Genomic DNA, 17,863 nt, shown 5'->3' with positions numbered 1-17,863 from the left:
TTATGTATACATCTCTCCCTTTCTCTCTTTTTGTATTATATTTGTTTTAAAAAAAAAGACTTGTAAATAGTAATAAATTAAATTCGAAACGATTCATGTAATGTATATGCAAGTTGTTCCTTATTTTTTTTTTCATTAAAATATAAGAAATAAAAAACCTTAAGTTTATAAAGAGTAATAGAGTGTTGCCAAAGTACACAATTGACTGTAATAATTTTCGTTCCAAAATAGCAATTGTTTAATCCTGCATAGAACATAAGCCTTGACCAAAGAAGCGCTATTATCTTTGATGTTCATAGACTAGACATTCCCAAAAAGGCAATTCTTAGTTTATTCAATCAAAACTTGAAATGCCATTACATTTTTACCTTTTTTTTCTTTTTTTTTATAAAACTTTATTTTGATACACTCGCTTTTCTGTATATAATATGAGGAAGGCTATTCCTTCTTCTTCGTCTATTAAAAAGGGCCTCGCGGGTCATATAGCAGACAAGTCCTCAGCCACTCCACCTTCTAATATTACCACCACTACGCCTGAAGCAAGTACTCACTTGGAAATACCCATCTTGCCTTCTACTTCAACCTACACACTTTCAGGCAAAGACGACAAGAACGAAAAACTAAGAAAAAAAGCAAAGAACTTTTTGGACGAAAGACAAAAGACAAAATCAAGAGCTCAAAGCTTATGGAGCTTTATAGGTAACAAAAACAGAAAAAAGGGAAAGTCTTTCTCATCTTGTTCTAGATGCCACCAACACGTTTGATCAGGCGAGGTTTTTTCAAGAAAATGCAGAACAAGTCTTTCAAGTAGTGTTTGATACATGTATGCACCAAATAGAAAAGATAAAACGTAAAGTTCAGGAATAATCTTTTCAGTCAACTAACATCCATCATAGACAAATCAGAGAGACCGCAGTCTTGGAACTCCAAAGAACTTGTTAATCTACAAAAAACATTGCTATTGCTACGAAAGATATTCCTGTATGTGCCTGAACTGATGCGCAATGGTTGGCAACGAAACAACATTGCTATTGTCTTGACACATATTCTCGACCATGGCAACCATCCCAGACTCCGCGCACTTGGCTTTCAATTATTGTTGCTATGGCTGAATGATCAGGTAGTGGAGTATCCTGAATGCATGAATTTATTCACCAATGCTATCTCGCTTGATCTGTTTGTGTTAGACGATATACAGCATTATAACACTTCGTCTACCTCTTCCACGACGAATAGCACAACTAATCCACCTATAGCACCTACTCCTATGCATGCCACCACACATTTAACAACACCAACTCAGATTCATGATATGGATGAGGCAGCCAATTCTCCTATCACTACTACTTCCAACAAATTGCACTCGAGTGGCTTACAGTTTGTAAAGAAATTAAGAGAAAACCATACTACCAATGCAGACAAACATGCCAACCAAGGGCTACAGCGGAACGAAAAAATCAAAGCGAGCCCAATCCAATTGAATCAACGATTGATCTTGGGAGATGATTCGCCACCATTGTATCCTAATCCTGTTCAACCTACGTTTAATGATTCAATTGTCTTAATCCATATCTTTATTTCCAATCTTGTTCGGCTTGCTTATGTAGCTGCAGGATCTCCTCCTCCACCAGACGAATATGATTATCCGCCTGGCGATCATTTTGAACCTGACGATGGGATTGCTACAGGTGTAGGCATTGATGCAGCCACAGCCAGTGCCAAGTTTCTGTTTAGGATATTTAGAACCCATTACATGACTAAATTTGTGCCTTCTATCTCAAAGTCTCTTTCTGTCGAAGGATCTTTAAAATTAGACAGTAAGTATAGTCAAGGAATAGAGCCGTGTACTAAATCATGACAAGTGTGTGGATTTCCTTCATGTCCTCCTTCTATTTTACGGTCGCTGCTCAAGTTCTTGATTGGCTACTGTCTTGATAATGACAGCCATCATGCAAACGCGCACTGGCCTCATAGTTCACATGCGCCTACTGCTGCTGTTTCTTCTCCAGCTACACCCATCTTAAAATCCATTGTCTTGTCATCACACGAAACTCGTGAAATGTTGCATGAAATCATACGTCAATCTTTGATATTACCTTGTACGAACGCACAGTATCGCGACATCACTCGAGGTGCAATTCATGTATTGGGCGTATGGATCTTGGGCAGTGAAGATGAACGACCTTCATTCTTGCGTCGATCAGGCAGTGTGGTGACACGTTCAAGTAGTACAGCATCTGTCTCTAACACGTCCATCAATAACGATCCCATTATTTCATCTGCCTCTTCTTCTCGTGTGTTTTCTACTTCACCTGTAGAAGAACATGCACCACTCTTGCCCATTAAAAACACACCTAATAACGAAGACTATTCAGATGCAAATGCATTTTTACGTCGTTACTTGTTAATGATCAAATTGATCTTTGAAGATCGCCGACCTGACGCTTCTCATCAAAGCAAACGAGATATTCAAGCAGCTAGTGTTCAACAAGTCGCAGATTGGGAAGGACTAGTAGCACTCTATAAAGATGCCATCAATGTATATCGTTCTATTGCTGTGTCTAAAGGAGGTATTGATATTGAATGGGAGAGTTGGGAATTACTATTGCAATGCTTGTTAGATATACAACAATGGTTTATGAGTCAACCTGAAAAATACAGCCGCATTCCTGTGCAATCATTAGCAGAAGAATTGGCAGATTATATTTGGGAGGTAAGTTGGAATCAGATTGGATATGTTCTCATACTGGGTAGACTTTGCTTCATGCATTTATACGTGCTAAAATAACACACATGGAATTGTGGCATCACTTGAAAACGCATTTAGTTAGTTCGATGCGATGGGTACAAGCATTAAATCAATGGGTGGTAAGTGGGCGAACTCATGTTATGTGTAGTTTGTTCATGCTTTGTTTAGCGCATCATGCAAAAATTGACTCGATTGCTATCATCAAGGCTTTACAAAATAGATTATGAACTTTATCCTGAATCAAAGCATCGATTGATGGAAGAGTTCAATGGCTCAAACATAAATATTGGCACTCGATACTCGGCACATTTCAATAACGCAAACAATACTACAGGTAGTAACTCTCGAGGACATACAGGCGGTGGTTCTCGCTCTAAAGCAAGACTAAGACACATTAGCATGCAAGGTAATTCATGCGTATACGACATAGCCTGTGTTACTTATACCATCTATAGAAAAACAAGCTTTGGAAGCAACGCCTGAAACAGAGGGCAGTATGTCCAATATCTTGCGTAACTTGAGCAGTGCTTCTTTATCTGACATTGCCAATACATTTAAAACAGATCGAAAATCTACCAATCTAGCTCTGGTCTTGGACGAAGAAGCAGAAGAGGAAGAGGACGCCAATCCCGCTACAAGTGTCAAATTTGGCATAAAGAACATTAAACCTGTCAATTCTTCTTCTAATACACCTTCTCATGCAAGCAGCGGTCATAGTAACACCAATCATGTACAGTCTTCCAGCGCATCCATCGGAAAGAGAGCCAATGCAAACAGCAGTAGTCATAGTTTGACAGGCAGATCTGCTAGTACAAGCAGTAATCATGCAACAGCCGCTGCCAACAGTAATCATGCTGGTAATACGAACGCTACAGGCACAACTGGCGAAAAGACAGTAGGTCGTCGTACGATCAGTATTCAGCAGCTGGATACATTGTGGCAAGATTCTGGTTCCAAATTGTTAAATTTTGTTCATCATGGCGATAATACACAATCAGGTATAATGAAGAAAGACGAAGATAAAAAAGGCATGCCCGATTGGGATCATGCTAGTGTTAGTTCTATTGAAGAAATGTCAACCAAAGTAAGTACATGTGTATGATGTAACTGCCGTGCTTATCTGTAAACTAGTCCAACCGCACTTCTTCTTCCTCTGCTTGGCCTGCTGGTGAATCACTTTCTGTCATGGCTAATCCTGCTGCTGCCTCAGAGAAGCTGCCTGTAATTTTGGGTTCTTTTAGAAGCTCAGACTTTTTGGTGCTGAGTAATTTACCATATGATGGTTTACAAGTATTAGCTGTTTGGAAAAACATGCTACTGGCAATAGGCAATATTAATGATATTGAGGTAAAGAAAGCTAAAATGAAATGTCTTGTTCATTTTTGAAAATACTAGGGACCTCAAAACCATGCCATTGCCATGCAATGTGTTGTCGAGATTTGGGATACTTTACGCTTAGTAAGAGCACAACAACCTTATCGGGATATACCTATTCCAGCCATGTACGAAGCAGCTCCATGGCTATTTCAAGCAACAGAATTGCCATCGTAAGTCATTCGTATTATATACATATATATATATATATATATATTCAACGATTTAGTTCCTTTGATGCGGGCAAAGCTATAGCCTTTGGTAGCTTATGTAGACTAATGTCTCAACGTCCTGAAGAGAAAATGCCTGAAGGTTATTACGCTGCTTTTTACAAATGCATTCTGAAAGGATTGGCATCCAATGATAATACGATCATCCAATCCATCATCGTAAACTCAGAACGTCTTTTTGGTTTCTGTTTACCAGGTGTTCATATCTTAATCCCTTCATTTATAGATGCTATAGAGAAACACGTAAGTAGCCCTTTTTTGTATATCTAAATATTAATATGTTTCTGTAGCTCTTGAATGATAATATACCACGCAATGTATCACCTGCTGTCAAAAAGAGCTGTATTACTATCTTAGGCTCACTCATTTCTATCTCCAATCATTTAAAAGATGTAGTGATTGATACAAAAGATTTAGATTTAACTTGGATACAAGGCATTCAAGGAGAAACATTTTCTTTCACAGATGTCAAGATCTGGTTAAAAAGTATACTCATTCGTCTTGTCAATGAAGGAACTACACCACCTCAATTAGAAGAAGATACTGATTCTCATTGCATGTTATTGGGTGCCTTATGCGCTTTGGTTATGGATGAAATGTTGTCTTGTGAAAGGTAAGTTGTCAAAATGTTTATATGATATTTGACGTCTGTCTAGTCCCCAACAAGATCTTGTACACGAATGTCTTTTATCGCTTTTAAATCATTTGTACTGGTGCAATATCTCAATTGTAAACACAGTGGCTGATTGCCTTATCACCATGGCGCACATTTACAAAGAAGAATTAGATAAAGAAGGGGTAAGCCTTGCGTATATTCGACATACACTGACTTGCTTTTTAGATTATTGTACAAGAAGTCTTGACTAGAATTGTGGATTCATTAAATGTGCACTTGAAGTATTATCAACGCGATACAAAATGTGGAAAGGGATTTGTGGTTTCAAAATTATTCAGTTGTTTGCTCGAATGGATTATGTGCATCAAACCAGCTATTTTGACAGACACAGACCTGTGTCAACTTGTCTTTGATGTCATTGAACTTGCCTTACATGTTACTTCAGTATGTATTTTTCTCAGCTGGATTTTTGTACTTATGTGTTCTAGGACGGCAATGAAAAACTCTTGCCCCATCCACCAAGGCCAGCAGATAGCAAAAAGAAAGAGACTCCCTTCAAATTTAAACTAATATCAGAAAAGAGGCCTCCATTACACGACAATATGGTAAACCATACTACAACGACTACAGGATCCTCAGAAACGACAGAAAACGATCAAGGATATGTGAAGGCATGTTTGAAAATATGAACAACAGACAGTGTCTCACTTTTTTTTTATAATAGGAATCTGCCGAAGCTGTTCTTCTTCACTTGTTGCATCACTTCAATAACTTCGCCCCTCCATCTGGCCCTTCTACAATTCATAGTACCATTGTTGGACCAGGTGTGTCTCAAGACGATGTTGCTTATCATCAATACCAATACTTCTCTTTTAATGATACCACCATCATTGCATTTGTAGAATTACCAAAGACAACACATAGAGGTTGGTATAGACTCCTCAACTCAAAAAGAAAATTAACATGATAATGCATAGGTGTTCAAGCAAGAATTATCATACGAGATTTAACTGGGCGTTATGTTTGGGATACGCAACTTGAGCCATCGATTGAATCATTATCTTTTAAACAAAAAGATAAGACTGAAAATGAACAGAGATTTGTGCTGAGAGAGAATGTTTGCATACAGCAAGACATGTAAGTGGGAAAACAATACTCATCTTCTAATCATTATGATGTAGGCCTGATGAGATGTTGTGCAAACATCCATCACCGCAAGACCCTATGGGAACCTTGTTAAAACAGTAAAGTAATTTGTCATGCAGGAATTAGGAGCTTACAATAGAATAGGATTGGTGACACACACCCAGATTGTTTACTGGACCCTAGTTTACCCTTAAATGTCCCTAGCACAAGCACAGACCTTCAGTTGGATATGCTGGGTGATCTCGGTGATCAACTAAACGTATATCTCAAAAACGAAGCCGAAAATAATGAACAACAAAGATCTGATATGTAAAGTCTTGAGAAATACACGAAAAAAAAGGAGACTAATCCTATTTTATGCAGCCAACTTTGGTACTCAAAAATGAACGCACTTCGTAAAAAAGAAACACCAGATGAAAACAACATGTTGGAAAAGGGAGATAACACTTCTTTACAGTCTTGTTTGATGAACAATTTCAGTCTTCAAAAGGACTTTTTACCCGCTTTTCCTTTGGAAGCCGAAAAACCGCATGTTCCTTTCCAACAAAGTCGTTTACTTATGAGCCATATGGGGTTGATACATTACAAGCATTTGAAGGATGGATCATTTCAAATGTTAAATAAGACGCCTGCACTTTATCGAGACTTGAGAGGACTGGATAGAAAACATGGGTAAGAAAGATGCGAGGCCCCACGTTGTGTGATAACTGAACTTTAATTGTATAATAGCCGAGAAACCATGAAAATTGGATTAATCTATGTAGCTCATGGACAAGAAGATGAACAAACCATTTTACAGAACAGTCGAGGCTCCGAGAAATATAATGCGTTTGTGAATAGTCTTGGCTGGGAAATCGACATTGCAACACATACAGGCTATCTGGGAGGGCTTGAAAGAAACTTGACCAATGGTACACGGGCTACGTATTACTGTTCCTCTACGATTGAAATGATATTTCATGATGTGACAAAAATGCCCACAGATGCTTCAGATCCTAAACAATTAAAAAAGGTAAGCAAAAGAAAAGGCTGCATGATATGTATCTTAGACATAAAATAGAAACGACACATTGGTAATGACCATGTGCATATTGTTTGGAATGAACACGATCGAGATTATCGTATTGATACCATCGGGGGTGATTTTGGCAATGCCCAGATTATCGTTACACCTTTGCCTAATAATTTGTATTCGATTCAAGTCTATCGGGATCCGAAGGTAAGAAATAAACTGGGGCAGTTCCCTTAAAGAGCACAATGGGAAGTTTCAGAAAAAAAAACTGATGTTTCAAATTTGGACAGATTCCTTACTTTGGCCCACTCTTTGACCGAATGATTGTATCTCAGGCAATTCTAGGCTCACTTGTAAGATCAACCGCTATTGATGCATTCCGTGCGTCAGTACATACAAACCTATACTCTTTTTATAAATGCGTTTACGCACAAAGAGCTAACGATGTGAAGACTATCACAAACAGACACAAAGTTACAAACTGGTAAGTTGATATAAAATGACGTCAAAGAATCTAATGGATTTCTATTTTCTTAATGCAGGAGCTATGAGCAGTTTATGGAAAAAATCTTTATGCCTGAAGAACAGCCATAAAAAGAGAGAAAAAAATCATATTTATTAGAATTTTGCAATATACGTCTTTCTTTTCTCTTTCTTCTTTTTTTTTATTATCAAAATGTACTCTACTCCTCTTTACTTGACCGAAACTACACCTACCACTACTTCTACTACCACAAATACTTCTACTACTAATAATACTAATACAAATAACACAAATAATACTATAAGCAACAGACCAAGTACTATCTCAACATCAAGTTTAATAAATAGAAATACCGAATGGCCGCTTGAAGAATATGAAGAAAGACGTATTATGATTGCATTATCACAGACATCTTCTCCAACTGGAGTATGGTTTGATGAAGAAGAGGAAGAGGAAGTGTCTCCTACTTCTTATTTTTCGGACAAATCCGTTTTCGAATTAAACAGTCATATACGCCGACAATCTTTATCAAGTTCTTTAAGATGCTCCATATGTCAACGTCGTTTTCATTCCCAAGGCAATTTATCAAATCATTTTCAACTTTATCATTGAATACCCTCTTTTCTTCTCTCCATTTCAAGCATACAATAATCTTTTTTCTTTATTCGAGCATGACCTTTGATAGGTCATGCTTTTTTCTATCGTCTTATCAATAAATCATTCAAAGTTGCATTAGATTTGTACACCGGTTTTGCATTCTGTTTAGATCATTTAAAGTTATTTTTGAATGAACATCTCTCTTATACATTTTTTTTTTCTTTTTTGGTTCCAAATCAATAGGAATGTAGATATACTCTTTCATCTAGGGTTTAAACCAGAAAAATTCCATTTATTATAATCTTGCTGGTAGATCAGTTAATCTTGATTTCAAATGTAGTTGTTTCGCAAACTTTAAAAATGTTAAGATTTTAGCAGCTATAAAGTAAAAATGAATAAAATACTTACTTAATCCGCTAAAGAGATGTTAAACTCTTGACCGATACACCGCTTCGTGTACAGAAGGCTGCCGTTTTCAAATTTAGTTCAATATTGGAGTGAGTGACACTTGAGGAGAAAGCACGAAGAGTTTTGTGAAAGAGCAAAGTGGTTATGCCTGAGATAGCAATGGCTAAAGCAGATACCTTATCTTTTCCACTTATATTACGACCATTCTTGACTAAGGGACATTCAGGATTATAAGAAACTAAGGGCACCTTTCATGCTTCTGTATCGTATTGTTCCCTGCCTTTTGACTAATTGCTTAGGATTTTGAAGTTTCTGGAAACAGTAGACACAAGTCTGAGATGTACCTTTATTTTAGTGCCAAAGTTGCCATCATTATGTGCCTCGTAGTTTTGCCTCAGTTCTACTTACCACTGCATAATAACAAAAGATGATAATAACCAAACTTTGTATTAAGACGTAGCTACAACATAGCTTTCACTACTTTAATTATAGTTTACTGCTATAGAATAAGATAATAGTTTCCTAAACCTAAGCAAGTCCAGAATATAAATGCAATGGAGTATAAATAATTTATAGTGACACAAGTATCCATGCATAAAACAACATGTATTGTGTGTTATAGAATCCTCCTTCAATTTTTAAATAAGTCATAAAGAGTAGTTTCTGCTAGTAAATACGCCTAGAAACACAAACAAGAGGGAAACTATGATAATAGCTTTAGTCAATAGATCTACAATTAGACAACCAACAGGCTTGTATACTTTTAGTGCTCTTGTTCTATAGTTGCTCCTATCGAAAATAAATGAAAGTTAATGTATCGTTCAATTTGCCTTTAATTCGATCAACGCGAATGAATACATCGTATCTACTTGCAGCCTTATTTGTGCTTTCACATAGTAGAAGTCTACGCTTTGTATTCTTTGTGTCAAGATGTTCTATTTATAATATGTTTAAGACTGCTAAAATTTTAACACACTTAAAGCTGTCCTAGTTGTTTACTATCTGAATTTAAATTTCGCGTTGAATGGATAAAACAAATGGCCTTTTCTTTTATTTCTCTTTTCCTTTCTTTAAAAAAAATATGCTTTTTTTAGCACGCTTGTTGTTTTTTGTGCTTCCTCTTGTTTTAGCTTATCGAGAATTGCCAAATGAAGCACTTCGTCACCTATCCAAGTTTACAAATACAACAAGACTTTCAGTCAACGGCAACCTTATGAAGCCTTTATTGATCGAAAGAGTCTCAGACACACCAGGGAACAGACAAGTGAGAGAATTCATTGTCGAACACTTTAAGTCTCTAGGTTGGCATGTTGAATTGGATGAATTTTCAGACACAACACCTTTTGGAAACAAGTCTTTTGCTAATATTATTGTTACGCATAACCCTGATAAGCCAACGAGGCTTGTTTTAGCAGCCCATTATGATTCTATGTATTCGCCTGATTTTGAATTTATTGGCGCCACAGACAGTGCGATTCCTTGTGGTATCTTGATGAACATTGCAGAAGTCATGAACGATATGATGTCAGATAATTCTGTTCACTATAGACAAAAAGACAAGACGCTTCAAATGATTTTCTTTGACGGAGAAGAAGCATTCCAGCAATGGAGTCCCACAGACTCAATTTATGGAGCGAGGTAAATAAGTTCTGGGCGCATAAACTTTACTTAGAACTATATAGACATTTAGCAAATCTTTGGGAGAATTCCATTGTATCTAGCCCAACCAAGACAATGAGAAACAGATTGGACCAGATTGAAGTGATGGTATTACTCGATCTTTTGGGCGTAGCCAACACACAATTTCCCAACTTGTATCGATCAACAAGTTGGCTATATGACCAACTGATAAATTTAGAAAATCGACTTAATAACCAGTCTATTCTCAAGACTGTGTCTTCAAAAACGGGTCAAGATTTAGTATCAATGTTCAATCCAAACTCTTTCTTGACATTCAGAGGGGAAGCAATAGGAGACGATCACGTTCCATTTTTGATGCGTGGAGTCAATATTTTACATATGATCCCTCACCCGTTCCCTAATGTTTGGCACAATAGACTTGTAAGGTTATCTCTATGTATTTACTGTGCACTGAATATCATTCATAGGACAATGCAGATTGTATTGACGATAATGTAGTTGAAAACTTATCAGTTCTTTTCCGTACATTTACTGCAGAATATTTAGAATTAGATCCCTTACCACATAATGAATTATAATCATAATCATAAAGCTTTACAGTTATGTAGATATGTGAGTTGAGTCTTGTTTATGTTTCTTTTTCATCCCTTTTGACGAACGAAGAGAAAAATCTCTTACATCCTTCAAAAATATTCAAGGATTTCTTTTTAGGGACAAAATCAGGATTTAAAAGCGGCAAGAGTGCCATCTTTTTTTTTCTCGACCTCTCTTTCTTCTTCTCTTTTACAAACCTCTCCTCACAATTCCTTTTATTTACATAGAAATCAGTTCTTCGCACATAATGGCACCTAATTCAAACCAAATTTTGTTTATAGTGATAGTCGCCATCATATTTACTCTTGCACTTATTGGTATTTACATTTTGATGAGCAAGGCGAATGACAGGCGAAGAGAATTACTTGATCTTGAACAACGCCTTCAAGCTCAGGAAGAATTTTTAGTCAAACAGCGACAACAACAACAACTGCTAGGAGTTTATCAACCTGCAATGGTAAAAGACGGATATCAAATCCAACAATCACCTTCGTACGTTATCATGACGCCTCATAAAGACAAAAAGAAATCAAAGCGAGAATCTTTTCTTCAAAGAGTATACGGTTTTCGAAATGCATCTTCACCATTTGTTCCTGATTCAAAGCAACAAATCATGAGACCCAGCTCTATTCGACCACCTTCATTTTTACCCATGCGAGAAAAAGAACGCTTCAATAATCAAGAGAATGCACCACCTGCTTATGATGAATACAAGGCAACCATGGCTATCAAGAGTGATCCCATTCAAGAGAAATAGTTAATCTAACATTTTTTTCTTTTCATCATCCATCATCATTCATTGCTATGCATTTTTATGTTTGTTTCCCTTTAATTAAACGACATTTTCATATCAAATAGACTAGCTTGTCTTTTTTTGTGATTCATTTATTTATCTCGGTCAGCTTTGAAATATTCATCTCCTATTTTTTTCCATCGTTTTCAATTGTGCTTGGAAAGTGTGTATAAATGACATTCTTTTATCATTGCCATTTTAGTATATCGAGACTTCATAATAGTTGAAAAGAAACTTGCATTTTAAGGGTGTGAAATACATAGTAAACACATATTAAATTAATTATTTTGATTTAGTAATTCCCATAAATTCATTTTCCTCAGTTTAAATTATTCAACTATACAGGGTTTTCAAGGGGTGCCATCAAAACCTATACATACCAAAGTCATGCCCTTGAATGCCGCTAAAAAAGAGGGAATTTAATGTGCATTTAAGCATATAAATGCTTATATGCATTTTATTGAAAAAAATTCGTGTGGAAAAAAAATATTGAATTCTAGAAATTAAGCAGAACATGAGATGCATAAATAATATTTATATTGTTACTTACATTAAAGAGCTCTTGGATCGTGATACCTTTGTTCCTGAGTTTGAATGACAAAAAAATTAGGCTAATTTTTATTTCGGATCAGTGTATAATTGAATACTAATGTTAGAAAAGATTGTTTATATTGTAAGAAAATAAGATTTGTCTACAATATTGCTTGCACCAATGTTATGTTGCTAAGAGTTGAGAAAAAAGGGGGGTGTTAAATGCATCATATACTATGCTTGAGTTTAGCTTGATATGTTTGTTGAGCGACTCTATCATGATTCATTTCAATTATTGAGAGCAAAGTGAATGTAAGGGTTCACCCTTAATTACTGCCCTCATCATCCTTAGACATAGACATTTGAGAAAGGCGCAATTGACTAATAAGTGCCGAAGTTGCGCATATAGGTCTGTTGCTTTTTTTTTACGCATAAAAGCACAAACATTTGTCTTCTGATTATTATGTAAGACTGTCATTGCAATAGAAAGTAGAAAATTGAAGTTCAGTTGACAAAATGAGTCAGTTTACATTACACTAGTTTAGCGTCTTATCGTGACTTTTTATCGATAAACCCAAACACTTATTTAAAGCGACTTTTGCTTCTCTTTCTTCGAATTTTCGTCTTTTAATGAAATGTCATCCTCATAAGAAATATCGATTAATTTACAAAGATAATTATTTTCTTAACAAGGCATTTCTAAAGTGAACTTTTCTTTTACTTTCAGTATTGTGTGATAGTCTTTATATGCTCATGCAATCATGTAAAAAAGAAGGCAAACGTTTTTATTTGTATATAAACGAAAATGAAAAGGGAAAACAATCTGTCAAAGTTTTCCTGTTTTGGTTAGAGATTATCAAAAGACAGAGGAGACTAAAAAAAATGGTGTCATAATTCAATTCTTTCCAAATCTTTCAGTTAAGGGCTTTATATATTTTGAGTGATAAGATACAGTCCCAATGCTTCCAGAAGCTTGTAGAACCGTTTCGAGATATGCTGAAAAGGAACATCAAATACGTCAAGTCGTTACTCTTCCTGTGATTTCATGTACTTACGTTGGTAAATATCACCATCATATCGCGCAATGGGTGCCTTCAGTATAAAATCAGGTATACCAAAGCCATCAGTAAGGCCAATAATTTCATATCGCATGCTTTTGCACATCTTTTTAGTAAAGATTGATTCAGTCAGACGAGCAAAGATCAATGATTTGAACTTACTTGTTTGTATTCATTTTCAATATCCTTCATTTGTTTAGGACTCAGAAAGCCTTCAATAAATCCTTGGTCTCCATAAGAGCGAAGCGTATGAAGACCCCATAAAGCTACCATCTTTCTCACTATTTCAAGCAAATCCTTTGATAAGCCAGTAGTTGTGCTTGAGAACCTCTTGACATTATCAGCAAACAAAAAAGCTGCACAATGAAGCTCGGCCACTCTAACACATTCAAGTAAAAGATCTTCATGAGTTGCATCCTGATTCAATGCCTGCTGAATGCTATTGAGCTACCAAAAGAGAAAATTAGATTGCATGGCTGATTGAGAATACTTGCTCTTTTCACAAGAATTGTATACAATGCTTGTTTGATCAGATCGAAATTTTGAACACAATCATGCATCGCAGATACAGGCCAAGAATTTAACTTGAGTAATTCTTTAGCATGCTTTATATAATGCAATGAGCTTTCATATTTCAGTTCAACAAAATCGTCAAACTCCATTATCTGGTTGAAGCGATACAATAAATAACGTGCTGCCTGCTGAAGTAAGACAACATTGTCGCCTCCTCCAGTCGTCATGACACCAAAGTCAGCAATAAGGCTTCCAAGCGCATTATAACTAGAATAAGCATGGCCACCACAGCAACGGCGACATATCTCAAGTATTTCTGCTGCATAAGCACCTGAGAGCCCTTTAAGAGAAGCAGAGATGAAATGCATATCACCCATATGATTCAAGTAAACTTCTGGATCCATCTTGCCATCAGCTGTCAAGATAGAAAACTGCATATCAAGTGTTCTAAAAGACATTTGGATCATATACATAAAAGAAATAGCAGGCAACAATTTGACATAATGTGATTGATAAGACATAATTTGTTGATTTTTAGTCCCTTGGCGTCGAGTAACACCATAGCGCACGGCAATGACCAATGCTTGTGTGACAAGCGTGACTGTAATCATAACAAGGGAAACTCGTTCAGGGATTAGCGTAGCATACATAACAGCAGGGTTGGGTGCTGTCTTGAAATTGCCTTGGGGACCCATACTTACCCATCTCATGAGCATCTGTTTTCGAGGAACACGCGTTTGTCGAAACTGAATCCAGCCATTGTCAACACCTTGGTGGCCTATTTTGGATCCAACGTCACCTGCTTGAATGTTAGGTAATAATGAGCCTGTTTTTGTATCTCTTAATTGAACAATAAACCAGTTGAGACCAACATTATTTCCATGAACAATGGTTTGAGCAATGGCCACTGTGTGTGTGGCTGTTTGACCAGCGAGTCCAGTCCACCATTTGGTTGAAGTAATACTGGGAGAGTTGATAATAAACTCATCTCTATCTTGATCATAAGTTGCAGTTGTCTCAATGTCACGTAAAGCTGAGCTGTGTCCAAGCTCTGTCTATAAAGGAGGATCAGCCACAATACCCTGTGGGTGTATTTTGTACCATGGCAAAGCATCCAAGGACACGATGCTCGTCAATATCTGGCACCCATTCTTGTTGCTGTTCTTTGTTTCCAAGCATTTGAATGGCATTACGAAACAAGGCTTCATGAACACCCATACGCAAAGCGCAACTTTCAGAGTAATGAAAAACTGCTTTGTAAACAAGCTGCGTAAATTTCTTGTCTTGAATTTCCCTAGAGAGATTCGCTAGCCTATGAAGTTGTCCCATTGTACTACATTCAAAGTTAGTCATGCACACATGTGTCTAAGCAATGTCTGTACAATTCTCTGGACTCTTCTCTCGTGAATTCCAAAATGTTTTTAGGGGGCTGAACGACAAGTTCTGGATCTTTTTCAATAAAATCAAAAGCCCTTTTCTATGTCCGTTTAAATTATTTTATTGTACTTTGTTTCCTATGTATACCATTTGTCTGTAGTTTTCTTCTCCATCCACCCATAAATAAGACAGGGCGAGAATATCAAACGTTGCGCTGTTTCTTTCTCGTGCCATATCCTTGGGCGCCTCAAGAGACATAGGTGATGGTGTTAAGTTTAACTGCCGCTTGATTTGGTCCAAGCGTCTAACAGGTATATCGCTCATTTGGAGGAGAATAGAGAGAAGAAAAGAGGAAGAAAGACTTTTTACAGTTATCAGAGAAGCGGTGCTTTAATACTTGCATGTACAAAAGCATTATTTTCCCATCATAATGCTATGGTTTCTTTATACGGATTGACTTTTCTATACTTGTAAAAGACTTAATTATATGAAGCCACTCAATTCACTCCAATATCGACTCTGTGAAGTAATCATTTCTGCAAGTTTGTACTGATTTTGAAACGGCAGTAGCTGCTAGCATTTCATAAAAAAAAAAACAAGTTTATTTTAGTTCTTTCCAGCGCAAGTTGTAATCATTTCATTAAATTATGCACAAAATATCTTAGCTTTTAAAATAAATAAGCTTTCTCTACCGTAAGTCTGCAGATTCTCTGGATACCTTGATTTAGCTCACGATGAGATTGAGCCCATCAAAAGGACAAATTGATACGCGATCTTGCATAGCTAAACAAAGGCACTACAAAGCCTATTTTTTACACGTATAAATGCTCTAAATACCTACAAAATATTTTTACTAGCATCTATGGTACATTTGATATCGATTTGAATCAAGAAATCGAATATGTTCAAAATGGCCAAAATAACCTCTGGACCAAAGAGTATTATCCATGAAAATCATCATGTGCGTCAAAAGCTCTGGTTCTTGATAAATGTATTTAATTGCCAATTGTACCATAAGAATGAGGAGATATAAGCAGAAAACTTTGCAAACATTTTTACGTATTTTCTCAAGATTTTTGCAGCAAAATTGTTGTTTTCCTAGATCAATAGACTCAGAAGACAAAGATATACAACTTTTGTCACTACACCAAAGCCGAATAGCTGCGTCTTTATGCAGTTCTCAGCAAAAACTCGATTTTTTTTAATGATTTTATTTGCCGCACGTATTAGTGGTCTTGGGAGGGACCCACTAAAAGAGGTGCTCGACAATTATTTATTGTAAGAAAATATAAAGAAAAACAAAATTGGTACGATAGTAAGAAAGTAGAAAAATATAAAAGGAAAGAAGAGCAGCTATTGCGGGAAAAGACCTCTCAAGATGAAAGGTCATTTTTAGCAGCTATACGCTTAATTTGATAGCGAGTGCTGTGAAGAACAGAGAGATAATGGAGTGGCTGGTTCTGCATGGTATGGGTCCAATGGGCCTTCCAGATTTCAGAGAGACCGATCAAGGTTACCATGGCTACTGAAAGAGGACAGTTAGTTTGAAACCAAATCCGAGAAAAATTGAAAGATGCAAGTGCATAAGAGACTAGATCCAGAGAGGTGCCTGGCCACAAAAATTCCCTGATCAAGGCATCCCAGAATGGAAATTTTTGGGGGCAGCGAAAGAAGAAATGGTACACAGTCTCCTGATCACCACACAAAATGCAGGCAGCAGTAGGGAAGCGAGCAGGAAAAATCTTGGATAGAAATAAGCGAGTGGGAATCTTGCGAGTCAGAAATCGATACATCACATTTCTCTGCAATGTTGTGATAGGTATGCACCAAAAGTACTTCCAAGCAGCAGACGAGACTTCTTGCCGAGCAATAATATTAGACAAGGCAGCTTGTGTGATGACCTTACGGAAAGTATGGCCACAAAATTTTCATTGTCTAAAGGCAGTTTCAACATACGCACAAAAGAAAAGAAACCAAGAGACCGCTGAATTGCAGGAATATGCACAGAATTGTGTAAGTCTAATCAAGTACGAACAAGGCATTGACCAAAGAATGGTTCCAGTTGACAATGACTTTGATTCACTGCTTGAAGGTATTTTCTAACACTACGACGGATATCCAAGGGAAAGGAAGAAACTGGTATTGGTGCCAAATAGTGACCTTGTGAATGGTACTCATATAGGTAGGAAACTGCTACTGTGCGTAACTTGAGAGGCAATTCAAAGGTGTCAGATGGCAAAGCAATTGAGCGTAATGGGAGTAAAAAGTATTCGATAGGGTTTGGCATATATGAGTACTGTTTCCTAGGAATAGCATCCATTGTCTGGCAGCACATTGTGGCAGCCATCGTTTGCTAACTAATGCGAGGAAAGATTTGCCGGTTGACAAAAGAAGTAATGACAGTTCGAATGGTATTAAGGATTGCTTGAGTGGTAGGGATCACTCGCAAAATATACCAGCATTTAGACAACAAAAGTGAACTGGCAACTGTAGCTCTACCAACAACAGAAATATTGCGTGAGGCATGAATATCCGCCAGTTGAGACAGTGATCGAGTGAGGGACGAAAAAAGTGAGCGCGTTGGTCCAAGGATTGGATAAGGGGAAAACCTAAATAGATAATGGGTTCAGCATCTGTACGGCACCATATCTTGAAAATGCCAATGGCTTGTAGAGTAGTCAGCCATTTGTCATCTAGATTGTGGTCAGAGAGAGAGATTGTTCGCACTTTATGGTAGTTA

At 36.9% G+C, this 17,863-nt stretch overlaps 5 protein-coding genes across 5 annotated transcripts; 4 read left to right on the top strand and 1 right to left on the bottom strand.

The window, feature by feature from the left end:
* Window positions 1–428: 428 nt before the first annotated feature.
* On the top strand, window positions 429–7,721 carry B0P05DRAFT_585583 (uncharacterized protein; the record flags this gene model as incomplete). The annotated part of the gene is made up of 24 exons (XM_051582455.1): window positions 429–699; window positions 746–850; window positions 897–1,817; window positions 1,863–2,713; window positions 2,755–2,868; window positions 2,918–3,155; window positions 3,205–3,833; window positions 3,881–4,096; window positions 4,145–4,296; window positions 4,353–4,596; window positions 4,644–4,966; window positions 5,010–5,151; window positions 5,195–5,413; window positions 5,458–5,634; window positions 5,694–5,895; window positions 5,947–6,106; window positions 6,151–6,213; window positions 6,260–6,424; window positions 6,479–6,787; window positions 6,845–7,127; window positions 7,176–7,334; window positions 7,418–7,512; window positions 7,564–7,611; window positions 7,670–7,721. The coding sequence occupies 24 exons, from the start codon at window positions 429–431 to the stop codon at window positions 7,719–7,721; spliced, it is 6,138 nt and encodes a 2,045-aa protein (XP_051436566.1).
* An 82-nt stretch (window positions 7,722–7,803) lies between these two features.
* B0P05DRAFT_570253 (uncharacterized protein) lies at window positions 7,804–8,223 on the top strand (the record flags this gene model as incomplete). The annotated part of the gene is made up of 1 exon (XM_051581299.1): window positions 7,804–8,223. One exon carries the CDS (start codon window positions 7,804–7,806, stop codon window positions 8,221–8,223), a length of 420 nt encoding a protein of 139 aa, XP_051436565.1.
* Window positions 8,224–9,688: 1,465 nt separating this feature from the next.
* On the top strand, window positions 9,689–10,869 carry B0P05DRAFT_534973 (uncharacterized protein). Its single transcript, XM_051577381.1, has 3 exons — window positions 9,689–10,254; window positions 10,299–10,677; window positions 10,725–10,869. Exons 1-3 carry the CDS (start codon window positions 9,698–9,700, stop codon window positions 10,833–10,835), a joined length of 1,047 nt encoding a protein of 348 aa, XP_051436564.1. The 5' UTR covers window positions 9,689–9,697; the 3' UTR covers window positions 10,836–10,869.
* Window positions 10,819–11,706, top strand: B0P05DRAFT_534971 (uncharacterized protein). Its single transcript, XM_051577380.1, has one exon. It carries the CDS (start codon window positions 11,099–11,101, stop codon window positions 11,606–11,608), a length of 510 nt encoding a protein of 169 aa, XP_051436563.1. The 5' UTR covers window positions 10,819–11,098; the 3' UTR covers window positions 11,609–11,706.
* Window positions 11,707–12,928: 1,222 nt separating this feature from the next.
* B0P05DRAFT_534964 (uncharacterized protein) lies at window positions 12,929–15,840 on the bottom strand. The gene is made up of 7 exons (XM_051577379.1): window positions 15,271–15,840; window positions 15,129–15,223; window positions 14,848–15,079; window positions 13,728–14,801; window positions 13,396–13,680; window positions 13,231–13,339; window positions 12,929–13,171 (listed from the first exon to the last, which is right to left on the bottom strand). Exons 1-7 carry the CDS (start codon window positions 15,445–15,447, stop codon window positions 13,071–13,073), a joined length of 2,073 nt encoding a protein of 690 aa, XP_051436562.1. The 5' UTR covers window positions 15,448–15,840; the 3' UTR covers window positions 12,929–13,070.
* Between the last annotated feature and the right edge of the window lie 2,023 nt (window positions 15,841–17,863).

The sequence above is a fragment of the Gilbertella persicaria genome, assembly GCF_025201335.1.
Source record: "Gilbertella persicaria strain CBS 190.32 chromosome Unknown B0P05scaffold_12, whole genome shotgun sequence".
In the NCBI taxonomy this organism is placed as follows: domain Eukaryota; kingdom Fungi; phylum Mucoromycota; class Mucoromycetes; order Mucorales; family Choanephoraceae; genus Gilbertella; species Gilbertella persicaria.
This window is presented reverse-complemented; position numbering and strand designations above follow the sequence as displayed.

Excerpts from the sequence above, each read along its gene's own strand:
- B0P05DRAFT_534973 (XM_051577381.1), top strand. The coding sequence starts at position 9,698 with ATGCTTTTTTTAGCACGCTTGTTGTTTTTTGTGCTTCCTCTTGTTTTA. Across the intron at positions 10,255-10,298 it reads GACTCAATTTATGGAGCGAG|ACATTTAGCAAATCTTTGGG; the intron begins GTAAATAAGTTC and ends AGAACTATATAG. Across the intron at positions 10,678-10,724 it reads ATGTTTGGCACAATAGACTT|GACAATGCAGATTGTATTGA; the intron begins GTAAGGTTATCT and ends TATCATTCATAG.
- B0P05DRAFT_534971 (XM_051577380.1), top strand. The coding sequence starts at position 11,099 with ATGGCACCTAATTCAAACCAAATTTTGTTTATAGTGATAGTCGCCATC.
- B0P05DRAFT_534964 (XM_051577379.1), bottom strand. The coding sequence starts at position 15,447 with ATGAGCGATATACCTGTTAGACGCTTGGACCAAATCAAGCGGCAGTTA. Across the intron at positions 15,080-15,128 it reads AGAGAAGAGTCCAGAGAATT|TACAATGGGACAACTTCATA; the intron begins GTACAGACATTG and ends CTTTGAATGTAG. Across the intron at positions 13,172-13,230 it reads TGATGGTGATATTTACCAAC|CATATCTCGAAACGGTTCTA; the intron begins GTAAGTACATGA and ends GTTCCTTTTCAG.